The sequence below is a fragment of the Cupressus sempervirens genome, chromosome 7 (genome assembly GCF_028749045.1).
Source record: "Cupressus sempervirens isolate cs-2001-9-10 chromosome 7, ASM2874904v1, whole genome shotgun sequence".
Taxonomy (NCBI): domain Eukaryota; kingdom Viridiplantae; phylum Streptophyta; class Pinopsida; order Cupressales; family Cupressaceae; genus Cupressus; species Cupressus sempervirens.
The window spans coordinates 412,752,275-412,774,906 of NC_143124.1; the positions used below are offsets into that span (position 1 = coordinate 412,752,275).

The 22,632-nt window shown below is 33.9% G+C and overlaps 1 protein-coding gene across 11 annotated transcripts in view; it reads right to left on the bottom strand.

The window, feature by feature from the left end:
- LOC149547286 ((R)-mandelonitrile lyase-like) overlaps positions 1-22,632 on the bottom strand; it is a 131,852-nt gene that overhangs the window by 57,728 nt on the left and 51,492 nt on the right. For 2 of the 11 annotated variants that reach the window (XM_089791561.1, XM_089791560.1), the window contains exon 3: positions 15,833-16,307. The exons of 8 other annotated variants lie outside the window; for them this stretch is intronic. In XM_089791561.1, coding sequence (XP_089647687.1) covers positions 16,153-16,307 — 155 coding nt within the window. In that variant the 3' untranslated portion in view covers positions 15,833-16,152. Of the gene's footprint in view, positions 1-15,832; positions 16,308-16,972; positions 17,487-22,632 lie in introns of those variants that run through there. One more of the 11 variants, XM_089791564.1, reaches the window with a different exon arrangement.

Sequence of the window (22,632 nt, forward strand, 5' to 3'; positions counted from 1 at the left end):
ATGGATCACCTTCTCCTAACATGCCCATATGCTCATTGGTGTTGCTCTTGGCTCTTCAAGAAACTTCACTTTTCTTTGGCCTTTCTAAATTCTCTCATTGGCCATCCAAAGGCCCCGAGAGTACATTTGAATCTCTTCGGATTTTAGCCCCAACAATCCTCATATATGAAATATGGGAGGAACATAACTCTAGAATCTTACAAAATTTAAGAATTCCTCGTGACTCTTCATGCAACAAAATAGAAGCTAGCATTGTGGAGAACATTAATAATAGGGTGCACTCAAGAACCCATTTTGAAGGCTTCTAAGTGAAATGGGTTTCCTATATAAAGAAGGAATGGTTTCTCTTGATTACCCCTCAATGTGTTTGATAGGGAGGAAATAAATCCAAACAAATACAAGAAGATTGTATATGGACCTACACCCCCCCCCCCCCCCCCCCCACCCAACTCATGGCACAAAATTCAATTTTGGAACATCAAGAGGAAATATAGTTCAAGTTGGTATTGGTCACATAGTCAATGACTAGAATAAGAATGTATATGGATAGATAACCAAGCCTATTAGTGTGGTTTCTGATAACATAAAATAAATAGAAGCATTTGTGGAAAGATTATTACTTTGTAAGAAGCTTAATATTGATAATCTTATCGTTGAGGGGGGTTTCAAAATTATATTAAATTACCTTAAAAATAAATTTTCTCCAAATTTGATATTAAACTCCATACTGGATAGAGCCTAACCTCTTCTCAATCACTTGTCTCTATATAGAATTACTCATATCTAAAGAGAAGGTAACACCCTAGAAATCTGTCTAGATAACAAGGGTATGTATGGAATTCAAATATATCACCCACCTTAAAACACAAATTTATTAATTTTATTGCCTCAGTTTATCCGTTGTTTAGATGTGTCAAAATTTGGTATCAGCTAAGTTCCCATCATCCCTAATTTTTGATATGATCAAGCTAATAACAGTTCCCTCATCTATATAAATTATTCATAAGATATAATTATTTTAAGCACTTGTGAAAGGCCTGTGGTGATTTGAGTTTTTGGTACATCAAAGATTATAATCTTGTTAGAAGGAATCCAAAGTCATCATTACTTGTTCATCTCTCCCCTTTCGCACAACACCATCATTAATACCTTGTCAACCTCACATGAATTATGGGTAATTTTCACTCTTACTAAGAGATCAATTATTTCTAATTCATTATGATCTTATGAACATCAGGATGAAGATGAGGAATAGTCTCTAACAGTTCTGCGGCCACATCTCTAATAGAAGGTTGTTGATGCTTATGTTAAATGTTCCTCATAGTTTGGTAATAAGGGAGGTGGAGAAGACTACAAGTCAAGAATTTTCATTTCTTCAAGATAGGTCAAAGTCCAACATTGAAATAATAGACATGTTTGAAGCCACAATTATGCACATCACAAGGGATAAAAGATCTATGCTAGAACTAAGCCATAATCTCTTTAAAGCCCCAGTAGTTGTTGAATTTGAGGAAATTATGGATAATATAGATGACAATCTCTATATCACCAAAAGAAGTGACTTCAGGGTCACTAACAAACCATTGGAAGTCCATCACATTTGCATAATAATTTTTTTTGAAAAATTCAATCAACCAATTCCTTTTGTTCAACTAAATTGGTAGATTCTACTCAGGTATCATGCATATTTGTCAACCTCCAAAATGGTGTGGCTTGGACTAGTTTCTCTGTATGGACCATGTGGAAAAAGTAATTATGATGTTAATTCATCCTATAAGGATGAATAGTTTTTTAACCTTAGTAGCTCTTTCAACTTTTAAAGTAATCTGAAGTTTTAGGTTTCAACATAGATATTTAGCTAAAGGATGGTTTTATGTTGACTTTGATTGATAAGCTTCAAAACTTATACATACTACTTATCTTCACCCCTAGTATGCTATGCTTATATTTTCTTCTTTGTCATTGTTTATCGATACCTTGGTGTGCAAGATAGTTGGAAAAAAAATCTTCTTTAGGTTCAAATATAATCTTGCATGTTCTATTAACTATGTTTTAGCTTAATTCATATTTTGGATCTGCCTAGTGTTTACCTTTAAATATTTTTGTTACAAGATGATTTCATATGAGCTTATAGATTCTCTATTTGAGGATAGGTCTCATTGATTTCATATGAATATTTGATATTTATGGCTATGATGTGGATTTCTTTGTTTATGGTTGAGGATAACTTTGTTTGTTGTCTTTATGTTCCAAGTTGGTATCTTTGATGTTTAGCTTTATGGAGGTGGATATCTCTATATAGGATGAGGATATCTTTGGTGTTATTTAAATAGCATGTCTAGCTATATAGGTTATCATTGATGAAACCATGTTTATTTGTGGAAGTTTAAAGTACAAGGAAAAGGGCAATTTTTTGTCCCTTGTATCCATACCCTCTTCCCTAAAAAGGAATTATTCCTTAAGTGGCAAGACCTTAGATCCTAATATCAAAAAATAGAATATTTGGTATGATCTCATGGTTTCATTTCCATGGGTAAGAGTGTTACTACTATGGAGGGGAGATTCACAGCTTGTATGGGATTTGTGTAACTAAGATGATCTATGTGAGTGAAAAATGTGTTACTATCCATTAGGATTGATTGTGTTATTTATGTTTGTAGAGTGAAAATTTAATGCTACATTTGATAATCTCTACTTTCAATTTTATGGTTTCCATGCATGAGGATTGTATCCCCATCGCCCACTTTCCCTTCCATGTTTTAAGCCCTCCAGCCTAAATCCTAGCCCCAGGTGAGCTCTAAGCAATTTTTCAAATTTAGTTTTGTAATATAATAATGACAAGATGCAAATATAATCTCAATTTTTGATTCCATATATTTAAAATTCCTAGAAGCTAAATATAAGTAAATTATTTCCATGATGTATTCTTATGCATAGTTCAGCTAGCATATACTACTAAATGCAATGGATAGTTTTAAAACATAGATTAACTGGAAATCATCTTTGTGTTTGCTCATCTCTATGGGGAAATTTAATCCTCCTATTGAGGATTCTTGATGGTGTGATAATTCTACATAAGGGTCATCCCTAATCCCACCCATAGAACAATCCCTCAAACATGAATAGTTGAATATAATGAATCTAGTGTTATGATTCAGTAAGGGAAGCATTTAAATCACTTGTGTTACATGGGAGTCTAAACATCTTGTGATGTCTCTATCAGCTCCTCATATTTAGTGTACAAATTATAACTATGTCTTAAATTTTATCTCATGTTGATCACTAACATGGTACAGTCCTTGTCTCTTAATGCATTTTTCTCATGTCTAAATTTTTCATACCTATTTACCTGATGTAGTATTATTGGTATATCTTTTATGGGCTAGTGACTCCTAACATCACAACTCAGTTGTTGGCTTCATGTTTGGTCCTCTTTTGTTTATATGTATAGATTGTAGTTTCTTAGGGAAGTCTTTTATACTCTATAAGGTCTCCTTCATGTATTCTATTCCATCTCTAATAAAAGGAGATGTAATCTAATATTTTCTCAACTTTTCCTCTCCAAAGGTAGGTATACCTATGCAAAGCCCTCTATGTAGGCATTTGTAATAGGTAGAATACCATTATCACCACTTGATGTAGATTGTGCAAAGTGAGGGTATTCCCTCCTGATTTTTTATTTGAGGTCATCCTATACCTCCTCTTTTATACAAGACTTTCGTCCCAAGCTACACCAAGTGTTTTCTTTGCATGTCCTTTCTTCCCTAATGTCTATACTTTGAATGGGGCTAAGATGTTTTTGAAATTAAAAGCGACCAAAAACAAGGGGGTCTGCCCTTAATAGTCAAAAGGCTGGTAACCAACACATTACCAGCCAATAACAAAAATAGACAAATAGAATAGGAGTACCAATAGGCAGAGACTTATACCATAAACCAGAAAGCTAGAACCAAAAAGGAAACAACCTAGCTACTAACCACATAGTCCATAAAGGCACCCAAGCCTAATAAAATCTTAAATACATCTAATTACCAACAAAACCATAACTGCCATAAAAGTATATAAAGTCTTTGGATCCTTAGATCCCCATAACTGAACAGAACTAAAAAAGACATAGATTTCCTTGTTCCCTTTTCCCCTTGCATTAAGTAGAATCTAGGCCTAGTCATCAGCAAGAAACTTGAAGAGTAATTTGTTGTCCTCCATGTCCAAGCTAGTTTCCTCCTTCTTCTGTGCCAGCAATTGGAGGATAGTAGCAGCAGCATGAGTAACTTTAAGTCCAAACTTGGAGAAGGTGAAAAACCCCTCCTCCAAAGCTTTGACCCTTTCCTCAAGGTTCATGTAATGCTCCTCCACTGACTCAGTCTCCTCTTTATGCTCCTCATCCTTCTTTGCAGCAACCTCCTTCATTTTTTGTCCTTGTGGTTTATCCTGTAGCACTTGTGGGTTAGAGGAAATCTTCAAATTTTCCTTAATAGGGGAAGAAATGGTAATTGGGGAATTATCCTTTTTGCTCATCTCATCACAAAAAGTAATAGGTTTAAGTGAGAAGCTGACTGAAACATGGGTTGTCTTAGTATTCCTTTCTTTACCGTCTAACACTTCAGTTTGAGTATCATCCATCAAAATGTTCCCAGAATTGAAACCTTTTTCCCCCTCCTCATTACCTTCATCCTTTTTAGAGTTGGAAATATTTTCCTTCTCCCTTCTGTCACTATTATTGCCTGAGTTATCTTCTTCAACTTCCTCAATAGGGTATCTGATGGACTTCTACTTAACCCTAGCCTGGGACTGAGCTAACCTACTAGACCTTCTTGCTTTTCCCCCAATATCCTCACCAGAATCCTCTCCAACAACCTCAACCACCTTATCAACTTTAATTTTCTTGTTTCCCTTTTGTTCTAGGGCTATGTCAGGTTTTTTCTTTTTCTTAGTATCCTTGCTAGGAGATGGCCTAGGAGTATAGATTTTTGTCCCCGTATTGGAGCTCGGGGGGGAAATCGGACTATGCTAGGGGTTTTCCACTACAACCTCTTTGGGGGGAAACAAAGCTAAGTGGAACTGATACAGACGAAAAATTAACCCTTAATGAATAATGGTGAAGTTTAAGCCTTTACTCTTTTTTTCCCTAATATCATTAATCATATTCTCAAGCAAATGCAGAAGGAAAAATGGAATGGAAATGAAATCCCTATTTCTAAAGTGATTCAACAAAGGAAAATGATAATAATAGCACACTCCAAACCTGCCTTCCAGTGTGATACTTCATTAGGACCAGACACACATCATCCCAGGGCTCAGGTAACTTATCCCTTTTAAACCCTCCTCTATAGCGAATCGACTCCTCATTCTCCACAAAGAAGTTATTCATGCTAGCCTCATCCAAGACTTTAGTGATTTTCTTCCATTTTTTGCCCTTCACTGTGAGTCCTATTTCCATGGCAATTACCTCCTCTGTGACTTGAAATGTAATGTCATTGATTGTAACCTTCCTATCATTCCAATTATTCACAAATTGTATAATCATCGTACCCAGCCATGGACATCATATAGGGCAAAAAACCCCCTTCTTTCAGAAGAAACCAGGTCCCCATCCTGTCCTTGAAGTTCTCTAATCTTGTTGGTTCCAACCAATTCAGATCACCTCCCATTTCAATTCCTCCACTATCCGGCCTCTCTTCCTTAGAAATACGCATCAAAACTTTATCACTTTCAAATTCTCTATGGCTACTCTCTTTCTTAAATCCTTTGAGGAAATAGGGATCAAAATTATAGACCTATGTATGATGTGCTCTAGAATCCCATAACATCTTATTATGAGATTCGTGGGTATTAATAAACCTAATTTTCTCTCCCTATCGATTTCTGACATCCCAATCCATAATATCTATCGTACTTCCTTTTGGAGAGCAATTCAAAGCTTGCAATGAGTTTCCATAATTACAAAAGACAATTTCCTTAATTCATAATTACTCCTCCTATCATTTGTATAGCCACGTCTGTCTCTTATTTCAAAAATGCTAAAGTTTAATTTAGCGACAAAGTTCTCCATCTTGCCAAATTTGGCCTTTTAAATTTAGTGATCACCATTTTGAATTTTGCCTCCTTTTTCCTTGGATATCAACATACTTAGATTTTTGTTGATATCAACTAAATTTTCCTAGCATGTGATTGCCCTAACGTTAAACCCCATGGCAGTCGTAGTGTCTGCCACTTGATTACCCTCCTGGTGGATATGCTGCAAGTGGACCATTCTCATTTCCTCCAATATATTTTTAATATCCAGGATGATATTTCTAATCTTCCATCCCAATTTTGCCTCCCCCTTTACCCAATCAATCACTAGTTTGGAGTCCCCTTCTATAGTTTACTCTAAAATGTTTCTTTCCCTAGAGAGATAAAGACCCCATAATAATGTTGTAGCTTTTGCCATATTATTACTACCAATCCCCACCTGCCCTGCATAAACCAATAGCACATCACCATTCATGTCTCTAAACACACCTCCATCCACTCCCTATCCTCCTTTCACAGCTCCATCAAAATTTAGTTTATACTATGTGATGGTGGGTGGTCTCCATATTGTTTGTTGTCTCCTCCTCCTAGCGAAGTTATCAAATAGGAAGAAATCCTCTTGACAACCCCAATTCTCAGCCACAATGCCTTCAAGTCTTTTGGGTTCCTCCTTTGGCATCTTGTATTTAGCTACCCTTAGATTTTCCTTTAACAATTTGTTCATCACTCTAAAAACCACTTCAACCGTCCTATTTTCCTCCCTGAATATCTTGTTATTCCTTTCTTTCCATATGTGCCAGCATACATATGGTGGGATAATCTTCCATAAAAGAATTAGTCTTGGATGATGGAATGGGAAATCCCAATTATCCACAAACTATCCCAAGTTATCTTTCATGACCCAAGCCACCCCCAATCTTTCCCAAACCTTAGTCCAGATGTCAACCACAAACTAACATTCAATGAAAAGGTGGTAAATACTTTCTTCCTTTTGTTCACAAGGGCAGCAATGGTTTGTTATGTAGAATCCCCTTTTTTTCAAATTATCAATTGTTAAAAATTTTCCATGTTGAACCATCCACCAAAAGAAATTAATCTTAGGTATAAGGTTACTGATCCATACCTTGCTTCACGTAGTTGGGCATAGTTCCTTATTTACCATTAAGGTATAAGAAAATTTGACAGTGAAGTTCCCATTCGGAGTTAAATCCCAAGCCATGATATCCTCCTTTGGCAATAATGGGAGTCTCTATTCCTTTATTAGTTCTTCCAATTCCTCTATGAGAATAACTATCTCCTGCAGATAGTCCTCGTTATACAATGTCTTCCATCTCCTTCCCTGATCAATGTAGTCTCCCACTTTAACCCCTATGTCCTCCTTAAGGAGTTCCATTAAACCACTATATTTACTTAAGGCCACCAGTTTCTCATCCGTTCACCTGTCTTCCCAAAACCTTATATTGAAGTCATTGCCCACAATCCACCTCAATCCTTCTCTTAGCAGCCCTCTATTTCTAACAATGTTCTGCTAGATCTTTGAACCTCCCGGGAGGTTATTATTATATAGGTTCCACCGAAAGGAGGTATTAGACAAATATTTAGCTTTCATAATATTTCCCCATCTCGTGTTTCCTTCTGCCAATCTCCATCCAATTTTTGTGAGAAGAGCTTTATTAAGGTCTTTCATTCTTCTAATCTCAAGCCCCCCCTTAGCTTTTGGTTTACACACCTCCTCCCAGTTGACCAGATTCAATTTATTTCTCTCTTCAGTCCCTGACCAAAGGAAATTCCTTTGAATTCTCTCAATTTTCTTAGCCATATTTAGATTAATCTTAAATATGGATAAGAAATAAATAGGGATTCCCTGAAGAGAAAAACCAATCAGTTGTAGTTTTCTGGCATTGCTTAATATCTTCCCTTTCCACCCTGCAAGCTTCTTTTGAATTCTTTCCACTGTTGTATTCCAAAAATCATTAGAAACCTCCTTGGTAGTGAGGGAGAGGCCTAAATAAGTTTCTAGGAGGCAAGCGGATTGGCAATCCAAGATTTTTCTAATCCTTCTTTGAAGTGAAGAATCAGTGTTAAAGAAATAAATCTTACTTTTATGGTAGCTCACCCGTTGCCCTGAGCTTTCTTCATAATTATGTAAAATAATTTTCCAGGCTTCAGCCTCCATGATTGAAGATTCCCCAAATAGGAAGGTATCATCCACAAATTGTTGTATAACCTCAGCTTCAGCATTAGTGGCTGGTTTAACACCTTTAATGTAGCCTGAATCCACTAATTTATAGAATGACCTTCCCAAGACTTTTGCTTCCATGATAAACAGGTAAGGTGAGAGCGGGTCACCCTGTCTTAAGCCTTTTCCTACCATTATGTTACCCCATGGGGACCCATTTAGTAGGACAAAGTACTGCACTGAGCTCACCATCAACATGATCAAGTTTATAATCCTATTGTTAAATCCAATTCTTTCTAGTACATCGTGAAGGAAGTCCCAATTGACCTTATCATAAGCTTTAGAAATGTCCAACTTGAATGCCATTCCTGGTTGCCTGCTCTTTTCCATTGAATGGATAATCTCATGGGTTGTAATAGCCGCATCAAGGATCTTCCTTCCTAGCACAAACCCCTTCTGAGGACTCCAATATTTTTTTCCAAGAAAGGCTTTAATCTGTTCACTAAAACCTTGGCAAAGACCTTGTAGATAGTATTACATAGACTTATAGGTCTAAAATCATTCAAATTCAGAGGATTGGAAATTTTTCAAACTAGGGAAATAAAGGTCTTATTTATGCTCTGTAGTAGTTTACCTATTCTGAAAAAATCCCTAGTCACCCAAATTACCTATGATTTGATCACCTCCCAGAAATGCTAAAAGAAAGCCAATGGGAAACCATCAGGGCCCGGGGCCTTGAAAGCTTTCACTGAGAACACTACCTTTTTCACTTCCCCTTTTGTGATCTTACCAAGGATCAAATCATTTTCCTCTTCTCTTATACTCCTTGGGATTGAATTAATCAGATTAAGATGTTAACAATTGTAAATATTTATATTAATTAATAAAATCGGTGTATGTCGTTTAGTGATATAAAAAACTATTAAAGTGACTAATATTTAGAGAAAGGTGATTTGAGGTCAATATACAAACACAAGAACTAACATAAAAAATAAAGTGCAATGATGAATCAATAATGATTTTTCTTTTTGCAACATTTGCAAGAATTAAAATATCTAAGACAAAATTAAATAATTTAGATTAATTTAAAAAATGAAGCATTTATAAATTAGAATATAGTAATAGAAATAATTGAGAAAGTGATTTTATATATATGTTTCCTTCTTTTTCAAAAGAATTTTTTAAATTCAAAATCTATAGAATTTAAATTACAACTCCTTAATGAAACATATATTCAAAAAGTAGTTTACTTTTATAAAAATAATTTAAATAAATAACTTTTTTTTTTTTATCAGTAAGAGGCTGAAGCCAAAGTTAATTATTATGTATTATTATTAATTATTAAGCACGATTAGATTCGATCCCAAGACCTCTTTGATAACAGGCTCACAATTTACCGTTGTGTTGTAGGGATTTGCCTAATAAATAACTATTTATTAAATAATGAATAATCAACTAAATTCTAAAAAAATATTTCAGGTATTGAATTCATAGTTTGTAAGAAGAGTAGGTTTTCAATTAAAAACTTACCCATGAATTTTTCTTAAAAATTTGAAAAACCACAAAAAAACAACTAGCTAATAAACTTATAATTTTAAAAAAATGACAAGAAATATTATCATTGAAAAGGTGGTTTCGGTTCCAAGAAAGAAACATTAAAATATGAGGGCTCAAGTAGATAAAATTTCTAATTGTCCCTTTTATCACAAGTTTTTATTTTTTGTATTATTCACAAAGTTTTATTTATTTATTAGAATGATCTCTTTTAATTGGTTTGACATTTATCATACTATTTCCAATGACCTCTTAGTATCACTCAATTTCTCTCTATAGAAAGCTATAGGTTTAACTTCTTGACTCAAAATAGCACTAATGGCATTTCCAATAGCATCACAGTCAACAGAAAAAATTTGTTATAATTAGGTAAAGCAAGCATAGATAGTTTTGTAACCTTTTCTTTCAATTTTTTGAAGCTTTTATTTTCTCCATGTGTCCATTTGAATTACTTTTTATCACCTTTGTCATCACATTACATACTAAACTAAAATTTCTAATAAACTTCCTATAGAAATTTACCAAACTATGAAATGATCTAACTTCTCCAACATTCTTAGGTGTAGGCCAATCAAGAATAGCTTTTACCTATTTTAGGAATTATCTTCAAACCATTAGCAAAAATTACATAACCAAGATACACAATTTCCTCCTTCATAAAAGGGCATTCTTCAATTTTATCAACAACTTCTCTTCCTTTAGCCTCTGCAATACTTGTCTAATATGCATTAGGTGTTCCTCTTTAGTCTTATTGTATATTAGCATGTCATCAAGATATAATATAACAAACTTACCTTAAAAGTTCTCCAAAACCTCATTCATCAATCTCATAAAAGTACTAGGTGCATTAGCTAAATCAAAAGGCATAACCAACCACTTATACAAACCTTCATTATTCTTAAAAATGGTCTTCAATTCATCCCCTTCTCTGATCCTAATTTGATGATAGCCACTTTTCAAATCAATCTTTGTAAAATGCATTTCTCCACTCAGTCTATCCATAATATCATCCATCCTAAGAAAATGAAGACTATACTCAATTGTTATTCTATTTATAGCTCTAGAAGCATTGCACATTATCCATTCTCTATTCTTTTAGGTGCTAGTACAAAAAGTACTACACAAGGACTCAAACTTTCTCTAATCAAACCTTTCTCAATTAAATCTTGCAACTATCTATTCATTTCTTCATTTTCTGCTGGTGCCAATCTATATAGTGCTTTATTGAGAAAACTAGCTCTAGGTATCAAATCCATGCAATGGCTTATACTTCTCATAGGGGGTAATCCATTAGGTAGATTATAAAAAAATATTGTCTTGGAATTCAATAAACAAAGATCTAACATCATGTGCATGTTCAAGTTCTTGCTTCTCAGTCTTTCTAGGAATAAAAGCAAAGCAAATATTATGTTTCTTTGTGTCTTTCACAAATTGATTCCCTTCAACCAAGTAGACTCTTATAGTAATATAGTTATTTTTCTCAAGCCTCTCTGTCATAGGAAACAATACATGTCTTTTTCCATGAGCCCAACTAGTATACTAATTCAATCTACCATCATGCAAAGCATGTCTATCATAATGCCAAGGTCTTCCCAAAAGAATATGACAGTAACCCATAATCACGATATCACACAAAATTTCATCAAAATAATTTCCAATCTTAAATTTCACAAGGCACTCCTCACTTACCTTTAAGTTATGTCCATCCTTGATCCAAGCGATGTGATAAGGGTTAGGGTGTCTTAATCTCTACAACTTCAACTTAGATACCAAGTCCTCAGATGCTAAATGCTAAGAACTATGACTGTCAATGATTACCTTGCAACAATTTCCTTCAACCTTACATTTAGTCTTGAAAATATTTTTCCTCAAAATAAGTTCTCCATGCAACTAGTCATTTCACAAGGTTTTTCTAACCATCAAATTCCCTCCTTTTTCAAGTTCATTAGGTGTATCCATAGCTTCTCCTTGAATCAAAGCATTTTTGCCAGTAATTTATATCTTCTTACAAGAAAAGTTACATTCGAAAGCTTTATGCCCTTCTTCACCACACTTAAAACAAGTTCCTATAAACCAAGATCTATCTTCCCTTTTTGCAAATAATGTTATTGCTATAGTAAATAGTATAGTTACCTCTAGTATAATTACCTCTTCTTCAGCTTCAATTATCTTTTTCCCATTCAGACTTTTCTATCATTAGATGTGCTATCAAATCTACTACTTTCCCCACAAAATCTTCCACCACTTCTCCTTTTTTGTGCTCCTATTTCTTTGTCATATTTTATGTAACATTTAAGGCATACAAATATGCTTCCTCAACACTTTCCATATTTCTAAAATTGATTTCACCTTTTATAGAAGTCCTCAGACCATTCAAGTACCTAGAAACCTTCTCAACCTCGTCATCAACATGTTTGGATATAATGTCCAACTTATCCAATTCTTCAGTCTAATCTTTCACAGTCATGTTCTTTTGTCTCAAATTTTGTATTTTTCTCAACAAATTTAACTTGAAAATCAACAAGAAGGAATTTGTTCTCAACTTACCAACCATCTTAATCCAAGTCTTGATCTTTCATTTTTCTCTTCTTTCTCTATCAGTTTAATAGTGTTCCCACCACAGAGATGTGTGTCCTTTCAACTTTCTAGTTTCTATTTGCACCTTCTTATCGTCAAAAATACTTTCATAATCAAAATACTTCTCAAGCTCAAAGATATAATCCAATAAAGCATCAATTAGTCTTCCATTGTATGTAAAAATCTCAAAAATAGGTCTTCAATTCACTCTTGCTAGAGCCTCAAAGATTCCTTCCTTGTCTTGTTCTTATTTAGGTTTAGGATTAGTTGTTGTTGCTTCTTCTTCATCACTAACATCTTCAAGGTGTACTCCTCTTCTTTGGGATGTTTCAATAGCTTCAAGTCCAACTTCAATATATCTCAACATGTCCATAATAAAATTTTATGCATTTCTTCTATGTCAAACCATTTTGACAATAGTTCTCGCAAGAATCATAACCCTCTACAAGTTATAGGTCAGAAACCAAGCTTTCCACCCTGCAACCAATCCATTTAGAGTTCTCCATGATTACAAAAGTTCATAGAGGAAACCTTTTTATTTGATACCACCTAATGCAAGGAAGGAGGGGATAAAAACCACTCACAAGATACCCTTCCATAAAGTTACACACAAAATCTAATAAAATAGGGAAAACCATAGGAAATTAAAGAGAAATTAATGTAAATATTCTAAGACAACCTTCATTCAACATGTTTGGCATAAGGCCTACCTAGGTGCATCCATATACATTGCAATTACAATTTGTGAGCTAAGAGCTTAGAAGCTCAGACTTATAGAGCCAAATATTTTTTTTTTCTCTATCTAACTTCATTTATTTTTTCTAATCTTAGATCTCTAATTATATACCAAACAATTGCAAGTCGACATATCAAGAAAGTTATTACAAGAATATAGGTCTTGCCCCAAAGGAGAAATTAGAGGCATTATAATTTAGAAAAGTAAATTTTGCACGAACAAAGATAGGTCAATGCATGATCCAAATAGCAAACCCCAAGGTTGTGTAAAGTCATAAGGCCAAAATAAGCCTCGTTGAAGTCAAACCAGCACATTACTTGAGTTGCCAGGAAATAACCATGCCTCAAACAAAGAGAGGGATAACTTCTACATATTACAAAATTAGTTCCCACGAGCTTAGCTATAGGATCCAGGATATGTCCACATTAAGGAGCTAACTATGCAGAAATAAAAAAATATGACTAATAAGGCCATTCTTCAAGTAGCTGACAAGAACAATAAAAGGAAATCTTTTTGGTTTATGCAAAAATTTTAAGGGACCTAATATTATCTTACATTACTGTCTATGTGTCTGTGGATGCATGCGTGTGCGTGTGCTTGTGTCTGTGCGTGTACATATGCATGTGCATGTGCGTGTTTATGTGTGCATGCATACATGTGTGGGTGTATGTTTGTGTGCAAATTGTGCAAAACCAAAAAAGGCCATTCTTTAAATAATAGAGAGGAACAAGATTTCCAAAGTACCCAAGATGCTCTTGCATCAGTCTTTGTGTGTGCATACATGCATGTGTGGTATATGTATATCTATGGGTACTTTACTTGTAAGATATAACTACTTTTCTCACCCTTTTGATGTAGAGAAATGTATTCTAGCTATGAACATATTGTCAAATCTTACCATGACAACTTCTATCCAAGAATTTGCATTTGATGGGGCACTTAAATTCATAGGATCGAAATTGCCACAAAATAAACTAGATAATGTTGCCTTGGAATATTTTTGCAAAGATACAGTAGCAACATTTTGGCATTACCATGGAGGGTGTGAAATTAATTATGTTTGAAGATAACACAGATAAAGCAAACAAAATAAGGGTCCTAGTTAAATCAAATCTAAGCAATACAGTAAGCAGGAAAATCATCACTAATAGATCCATTTACAATTTATCATTTAAAGAATATTCAGGAGACATAAACAAAATTAAGAATTCAAACTTAACAAAATTGCATATAAAAAATAACATCAAAGATAACATAATCTCAAAAGGGAACAAAGGTGAAAGGAAAGCAAGGAAAGAAGAGGTAATCGTAGTGTCTAAGAATTTCAGATGAGGCCAGAGAGCAGTAGAAGAAAGAAAAAACTCTGACAAAAGAAATCCAAAAAATGGCAAAGCAATATCACAAGAGGAAATGGATAAAGATGGACTAATGGGGAATGATTGGTTGGACAATATAAGCTACCAGCACTCTCTGAACAAATTTAAAAGGTGTAAGGATTGCCAAATGGAAAAAGAAATAATTGAAGAAATGGACTTCAATATCAAAAAACTCAACAAACTTTTCCATGAAATCCTGTTGATACAAAATGATCTAATAGATCAAAGCTTATTGGCGGAACAAGTTCACAAGGAACATAAAGGGAAAAGGATAAAAACTATAGAAACAGGGGAAACATTAGAAAAGGGAAATAATCAGAATGAGGACCCAAGGAAAGATCAAGCAAGAAAGCAAGTTGAAAATGCATAAATCGAGCAGTTGGAACAAAGAGCAGATAAAGGAAATGAACAGACAACTGTCAGCTTACAAGGAAAATCCCTCCAAAGAGAAAATAAGAATAAGAAACTCATATCCCACTAGCAGACTCTGCCCGTTGGAGTAACATAACTATTAGAAAAAAAGGGAAAAAGAAAAGTTACAAATTCTGGAAAACTTCCAATAATGGAAAGGCTATGTTTGCTCCAACCACTGAAAGATTAGAATTAGAATTAAAAAAGTGAGGAACATCTTTAGAATCGTCAAATACATTAAGCGAAGAGAAAATTATGGGGAGTGAATTAGATGATAGCCCTAGTGAAAGGAAAAATAGTACAAAGGAAAAGGACTCAACGAAAGACCAAGTCTCTAAAAGCAAGGATTACCAAATTAATAAATTGATAATCAAAGAAATCATCACAGAAGATATACAGGAAAGAGATGATTCAGTAATAACAGAAAAAGTAATAAAAGAACAAAATCTAGAAAGAATAGATATTTCAGTGAATCGGGAAGGAATGAAAACTCCAAATTGCGGAAAAACAAAGTAGAAACGAGGAAGGAAATCACTAAAATAACTTAGAGAGGCAGTAGGGCAGGTAAAGGAACAAACTAAGATCCTCAAAATTTTACAAAGTGGAAAGGGGAAGATCCTTCCCAAGGACCAATGAGAATCACAACCTGGAATGCTAGGGGCCTAAATGCCCCTAGTAAAAAATGCTTATTAAAGCATAACCTCACCTTGTTTGACTCAGATATATCACTTTTACAAGAAACTAAATTAAGCAAAGAAGAGGGAATAAAGTTTGGTCAAAAATTGGGGAAATGGAAATCAGAATTTAATCAGTCATAGGGAGCCTCAGGAGGACTTGGAATTATTTAGAACCCTTGGCAATTTAATATTGAAGTAATTACCTCCTAGACTAATTGGATGGGATGTAGAGCAGTCCGCAAAAAATCAAAATTGCAGTCAATTATAATAAATGTTTATGGACCCACCCAGTCAACAAACAAACTAGTAGTCTAGAACGAAATTAGCACTTTTATCAACTCAAAACCTCAAGAGACATTCATCTTAGGAGGAGATTTTAATGTTGTCTTAACAAAGGAGGAAAAAGACAAAGGAAGCAATTCAGTATCTAGAGCCATGGAAGATTTTAAAAATTGGATCCAAAACAACTCCCTCATTGATATCACCACTAACAATGGAGTATATACTTGGAACAACAGAAGGAAAGGATTACGTTACATAGCAGAATGTTTGGACAGATTTCTTACAAAAGGTGAGCTCAGTTTAATGAATAAAATAGTAAATGCTGAAATCCTACCAATGGCAAGTTCAGATCACTTCCCAGCAAAATTGGAAATCAAAGAGCAACTCAAACCAAGCAGGAACCCCTTCAACTGTGAGAAAATGTGGTTCATGGATAAATCCTTTATGGATCAGATAAAAGGATGGTGGCAGGAGGAACAGTTTTAGGGATCCAAAATGTTCTGCTTTGTATCCAAAATAAAAAGTGTTAAAGAAAAAATCTTAAAGTGGAACAATACACATTTTAAAAATATTTTTAAGGAAAAATTAGACATTGAAGAAAAAATAAGTAATCTAAATAAAGAAATTATAATGAAAATTATGAATAATGAAGCTTATCAACTAGAAAAAGAGTACCTATTAAAACATGAAGAAATTTTAGCTAAAGAAGAGATATTTTGGAGACAAAAATCCAAATAAAAATGGCTACTAGATGGAGATCATAATACAAAATTCTTTCATAATAGCACTATTCATAATAGAAACCATATTAACATATAAAAGATTAAGAATCCTGAGGGGGAGCAAACTAAAAACCCAAAAGAAATAGAAGATATCTTCATTAAGTATTTCAATGATACCCTTAAAAATTATGACTCGTCAAATAAAATAGCTCAAGAAGAAATGTTAAATTATATTCCTAAGCTGATTTCAAAAGAGGATAATAAATTCTTAAATGAACCCTTCGCTCTTTAAGAAGTTAAAATTGCGCTCTTCAATATTAATCCAGATAAATCACCAAGACCCGATGGCTTTCAAGCATTCTTCTTCCAATAATGTTGGGATATATTAGGAGAAGAACTATGGAAAGCTCTGGAAGCAACTCGAAATGGAGGGGCAATATTAATAGAAATCAATCACACTTTTACAACACTTATTCCCAAAAAAATGAAACTGTAGTGCTTGGGGATTTTAGACCAATTTCCTTATGTAATACCATTTATAAAGTCTTCTCAAAAATCTTGGCTAATCATCTCAAAAGGTTCCTTCCAAAGCTTATTTTGGAAGAACAAACGGGCTCTATCCCTTGTAGATCTATATTAGACAGTATATCTATCATTCAAGAAACTATACACTCCACAATTTAAAATAACAAAGCTTACATGTTATTAAAATTAGACATTCAAAAAGCATACGACAAAGTAGACTAAAGATTCCTCTATAAAACCTTCGAGGCCTTTGGTTTCTCTAAATAATGGATAAATATCACCTTCCAATGTGTTTCTATCCCCAAAATTTCTCTTCTCATTATGGCACCCCGAAAGGATTCTTTAGTACATCTAGAGGCATCAGACAAGGAGACCCGATATCCCCATTTCTATTCAACATCATGGCAGAATCATTTGGAAGGGCAGTCAAAGCTGTGCAAGTAGAAAACAAAATTAAAGGTGTTCAAGTCACTGAAGATGTAGAAAATACAACCCATCAACAATTTGTTGACGATACTATACTAGCAGTCGTCAGCACCTTGAACGAGGCAGATCAAATGCAACATATTTTAGAAACATATACCAAAGCTTCAAGGAAAATTATCAATGCCAAGAAATCAGAAATATTTTTCTTAAACACAACTGAAGAACAAGAAAATCAAATTTGCAATAAATTTGGGTTCAAAAAAAGCACTCTGTCATTTAAGTACCTAGGAATATACCTTGACAAGAGTAACAAATCCAATTCTGGTTGGGAACACACTGTCAAGAAAATTGATAATCAAACAGAATCGTGGAAAGGAGGATGGTTGACCAAGGCTAGGAGAACTACAAAAATCAAAGCAGTTTTATTAGCAATTCCCACCTATCAACTCTCTTATTCACAATTACCTAAGAATATAAACCTCAAAATGGAAAAGAAACTACGTGATTTTTTTTGGAATGGATTGGAGGACAAGAAAAAAGAGACCTTAATCAGCTACAGCAATATTTGCAAACCTAAAGAATCTGCGGACCTAGGAATCAAAAATCTAGAATGGTAGAATGAAGCACTAGGTGCAAAACAAGTATGGAGATTGTATCAAGAAAGGGATAGGAAATGGGCAAGAATCCTATTCAATAAATATATCAACCCCTCGATAGTACATCTTTATTCAAAATTAGAGAACCCCCAAAGGCTCTGCGGGATGGAATTTCCTTATAAATTACCGAAATCTGATATCAAAATACCTCACTTGGGATATAGGGAAAGGCAAAAAAGCTTTTTTTGGAAGATTCTTGGAACGGATACCACACCCCCCCCCCCATCCGAAACTATTCAGACTTAACTCCAGAAGCAACAACTCATCTCAAGGAAATATGAGGGACAAAAGTGGAAGATTATATAGAGGAATCTGACTCTGACTCAAGTAAGATATGGAAATGGAAATCCACTTCCAACTATGGACTAAACCAAATGGATAAAGAGAAACTTGAAAACATTCAAAATAGCAAACAATTTCAATCAAAAATAGGGAGGACAAACTAATTTGGCTAACCTCCAAAGATGGAATTTATAAAGTCAAAGAATGGTATAGATTGATTACAAATTCACAGAGATGGGAAGCTAGCACTCTCCCTCTTAATCCATGTTGGGACCCAACAGGACTCCCTAAAGTAGGTATTTTCCTCTAGGTTGCCATGCAAAAGAGAATACTAACAACAGAAAGAACTAAAAAAATGAGCTTTGAATGACCTTCAAGATGCATATTATGTAAAGATAACAAAAAAAAAATGTAGAACATCTCCTATAGGGGTGTAAATTTTCTCAGGAATGTTGGAAGTGGCTCCAATATAAATTGAATTAGACTGCCCCTCTTGCCGGCAAATGGATAGATCACCTATTGGGCTAGCCTAAAGACACTTCAAATAAAGTATATGCAAAACTGTGAAATATTTCCCAAGCAATTCTAATATGGAAAATTTGGAAAGAAAGAAATCGTCACATCTTCCAAGACCAAAGTCTAAATGAGGAAGCTCTGATCACAAAATTAGAAGTGGCTATTATGAAAGTTATGAATAGTGATCATAGGAAGAGACCTAGAGAAGAAGACAGATTTTCTAATTGGGATGCAGAGATCAAAAATTTATGGCCACTGCTCATCAATCTTGCCCTCTATTATAAAAAGAGAAATAATCTAGCTAGGCAAACCTGCAAATGGGAACCCACACCACTTGGATGGAAGAAATTGAATTTCGATGGGGCCTCAAGGGGAAATCCTGGTAAGGCAAGAATAGGATGCATCATAAGGGATGAATCAGGGTAACTGGTTAGCAAAAAGATCTAAATCTCTGGAAATGTTAACTAATAATGTAGCAAAACTCGAAGCAGTAGAAGAAGGAATTAAACTATGCATTAGCCTTAATATTAAAAGGCTTATGATTGAAGGGGATTTTCAGATCATAATAAATGCCCTCAGGAAGGGAGAAACCCCAAACTAGATCCTAAACACTAAATTAGAAATTATTACCACACATCTAAAAAAAATTGAAGAAGGTTTTCACATATATACAGAGAAGGACACGAGGAAGCCGATAGCCTAGCTAATAAAGGTACAGATGGAATTAATTCTTTAGCATATAACCAAAGTTTATAAACTCCTTCATCCTTGGTTTTAGGCATTGTCACTTTATTCCCCTTATGAGACATCATAAAACCTCAATTGGGCCTTGTACTGATGATGAGGAATATCTTTCTCCTGTGCTAAACTATCCTTGTTATTATGATTTTGAGAGGCACTCCTGCACTCATTAAGGCGTCATAGTCATTATTTGGGTGTCTAGATCCTTCCTCCATTTATCCATGTATATTACTTTTAGACCTTTTGTTCTCATCTCAGTTAAAGTACGTAGTCTGCAATTTCAGTCCTCCATGGATACTAATATTTGCCTTTTTCATGCTTTTGAAAATTGAACTGTGGCTTTTTGTGGCCTAATTAAGCAAGAAAGATGGAATAGGCTATTTTGGCCAATTGATGATATGAGTCAAATCACAATCAGCCGAGCACTGGGAGAAGGGGTTTTTAACTATGAGTACTCATGGAGGACCAACAATGATATTATAGGGCTCTGGGTAGGTTGCTTCACTAGGGAAAGGGTGGAGAAATGGGACATTATAAGGCTGACCTACAACATTTTTGATCCATGTTCGTTAATAGGGCTGGAAATTGTGGTAGCCAACATTGACACAAGGCTTCGGATCCCCCTCCCTAAGGCATACATGGAACTCGAGCTGAATAGTCCAGAGCTTGCAAGAAGCCTGAGGCACCCATGCCTAGTAATTAAGCATAACATTCAATTCTTTAAAGAGTGGCCAGAAATGGAAACGAGCATCAACTTCCTGCTCAGATGGAGAGGTATTATTGAAGACCTAGGTAGAGATTGGCTCATGAATTACTTAAGGGCCTTCGATGCATACATCCAACCTGACGTTGATCTCTCCAATCTAGAAAATGTGGAATTATGTTTACCTAATTATGACAAATCAAGCAGAGGAAGGACGGCCCATGAGTTTCCACTAGGCTCAAATGCCACGAATCTGCACAAGGCTTCGAAGATAATCATGGTTTTTAAGAAAATGTATTGACAAATGTAGTATTTGGGTCATTTTGGTAGTAAATACAACCCAATAACAATAGGTTTTAGTACTTCTAATAGGTATGGGTATTTACATACTGTAGATAGTTGTACTGTCTCAGCATATTACTCACGTAGCTAGTTGAAAGGGCACATTTTATAAGTTGACCTCGTCTCAAACCGAATTCTACATAAAAATGTTTTTTGAAATGTATATATTTAAACCAATATAACTAAAGATAGTATTTTAACTATATTCCAGCCTCTCTATCTGGTTTTCAAATCTCAGTATTTCGGAGCAGAATTCATTACTGTCAATTATTGGGGTTTCCGTTGTTTGCTTTGGTGTCTCTCTCATTTTTTTCCTAACATGTAAATTCGGCACTGATTATCATTTAATCACTTAAAACAATGATGAAGAGATAGGGATTCAATTTCGTTTTCACTCACATTCCTTTTCATGATTACTCATTTTATCGTTAGAATATCTAAGTACCTTGAAATCTTTCAAGTATTAGCTATTTTTTGGAGTTTGCTCCCTCTGGATTCTATTTAATTTTTTCACTAACCCCTAACAATCCTTGCTATTTATTATGTGATGTCTTATAAGCACGTACTTTGCCACTATAAATTTAGATTGGTTTATAGAGATATCTGAAGCTTTTTTGATGTAATGATTTTGACACGATACAAGATTTAATGAGACTGGGATATGCCCATTTTATCACTGTATAATAAAAGACTACGATCCCGAGCAAGATTGGAGGTTTTCTTTCCCCGTTCTTTCCTACCAGTGCCTGTCAGAATGGTGGAATTCTTGTATTTTTAATTTTTCTATTAATAAAATAAATCAAGGCTACGGTCGTTTACCGATCTATATATATATATATATATATACACACACACACATACATACATATACATATATATGTATATATACATATGTATATTCATATATATGTATATATGTATATGTATACATATATGTAGATATATACATATATGTACATATATGTATACATGTACATATATGTATATATCTACATATATGTATACATATACATATATATGTATACATATATCTATATGTATATATATACATATATATGTATACATATATCTATATGTATATATATACATATATATGTATACATATAGATATATATATACATATATACATATACATATATATATATATACATATATATATGTATGTATATATATATGTATATATATATATATGTATATGTATATGTATATATATATATGTATATGTATATGTATATATATATATGTATATGTATATATATATATATATATATATATATATATATATATATATATATATATTTCACATATGTTTATATATTTTAAATCTCTACACACAATATTCTTATTACAAATTAATTTTTTGATCAATGTTTTTAAACATTTTTAACCGAGAAAATTTAAATCTAACCTCAAAAAAAATAGTTAATACTAAATAAAAAAATTTCAATCAAGAACTCTTCTCTACAAAAATAGTAAATAAAATTTGATAAAGTTGACAGAAGATCAACCCCACTGCTCCCAACAATCACTTGCATGAAAACACCTATCAGAAGAAGACAGGAGCAAAAACTATCGAGGCTAGAATTCCTAGATCCGTAGAGGAGACATTGCAATTGAATCAAACCAAAATATTTTGAGAGAATGAGTAATTACAAAGAGAGATTGTCCTTATAAAGGAGATTAAAACCCTAAAAAGTAAAACCTAGATTGCATGATAATAATTAATATAAGAATTAATTATTATATGCCTAATTTTTAGCTTAAGTAGAATAGAGATAATTAGAAAATGTCTAATTACTCTATCACCCCCTTAAGATAAACTTAAGAAGTTGCTAAAAATATAGAAACTGCAACTGAAAGTAGACTTTGGTCCCGACAACAGAGTCTGATGAGGTACCCAAGAAAAAGAAAA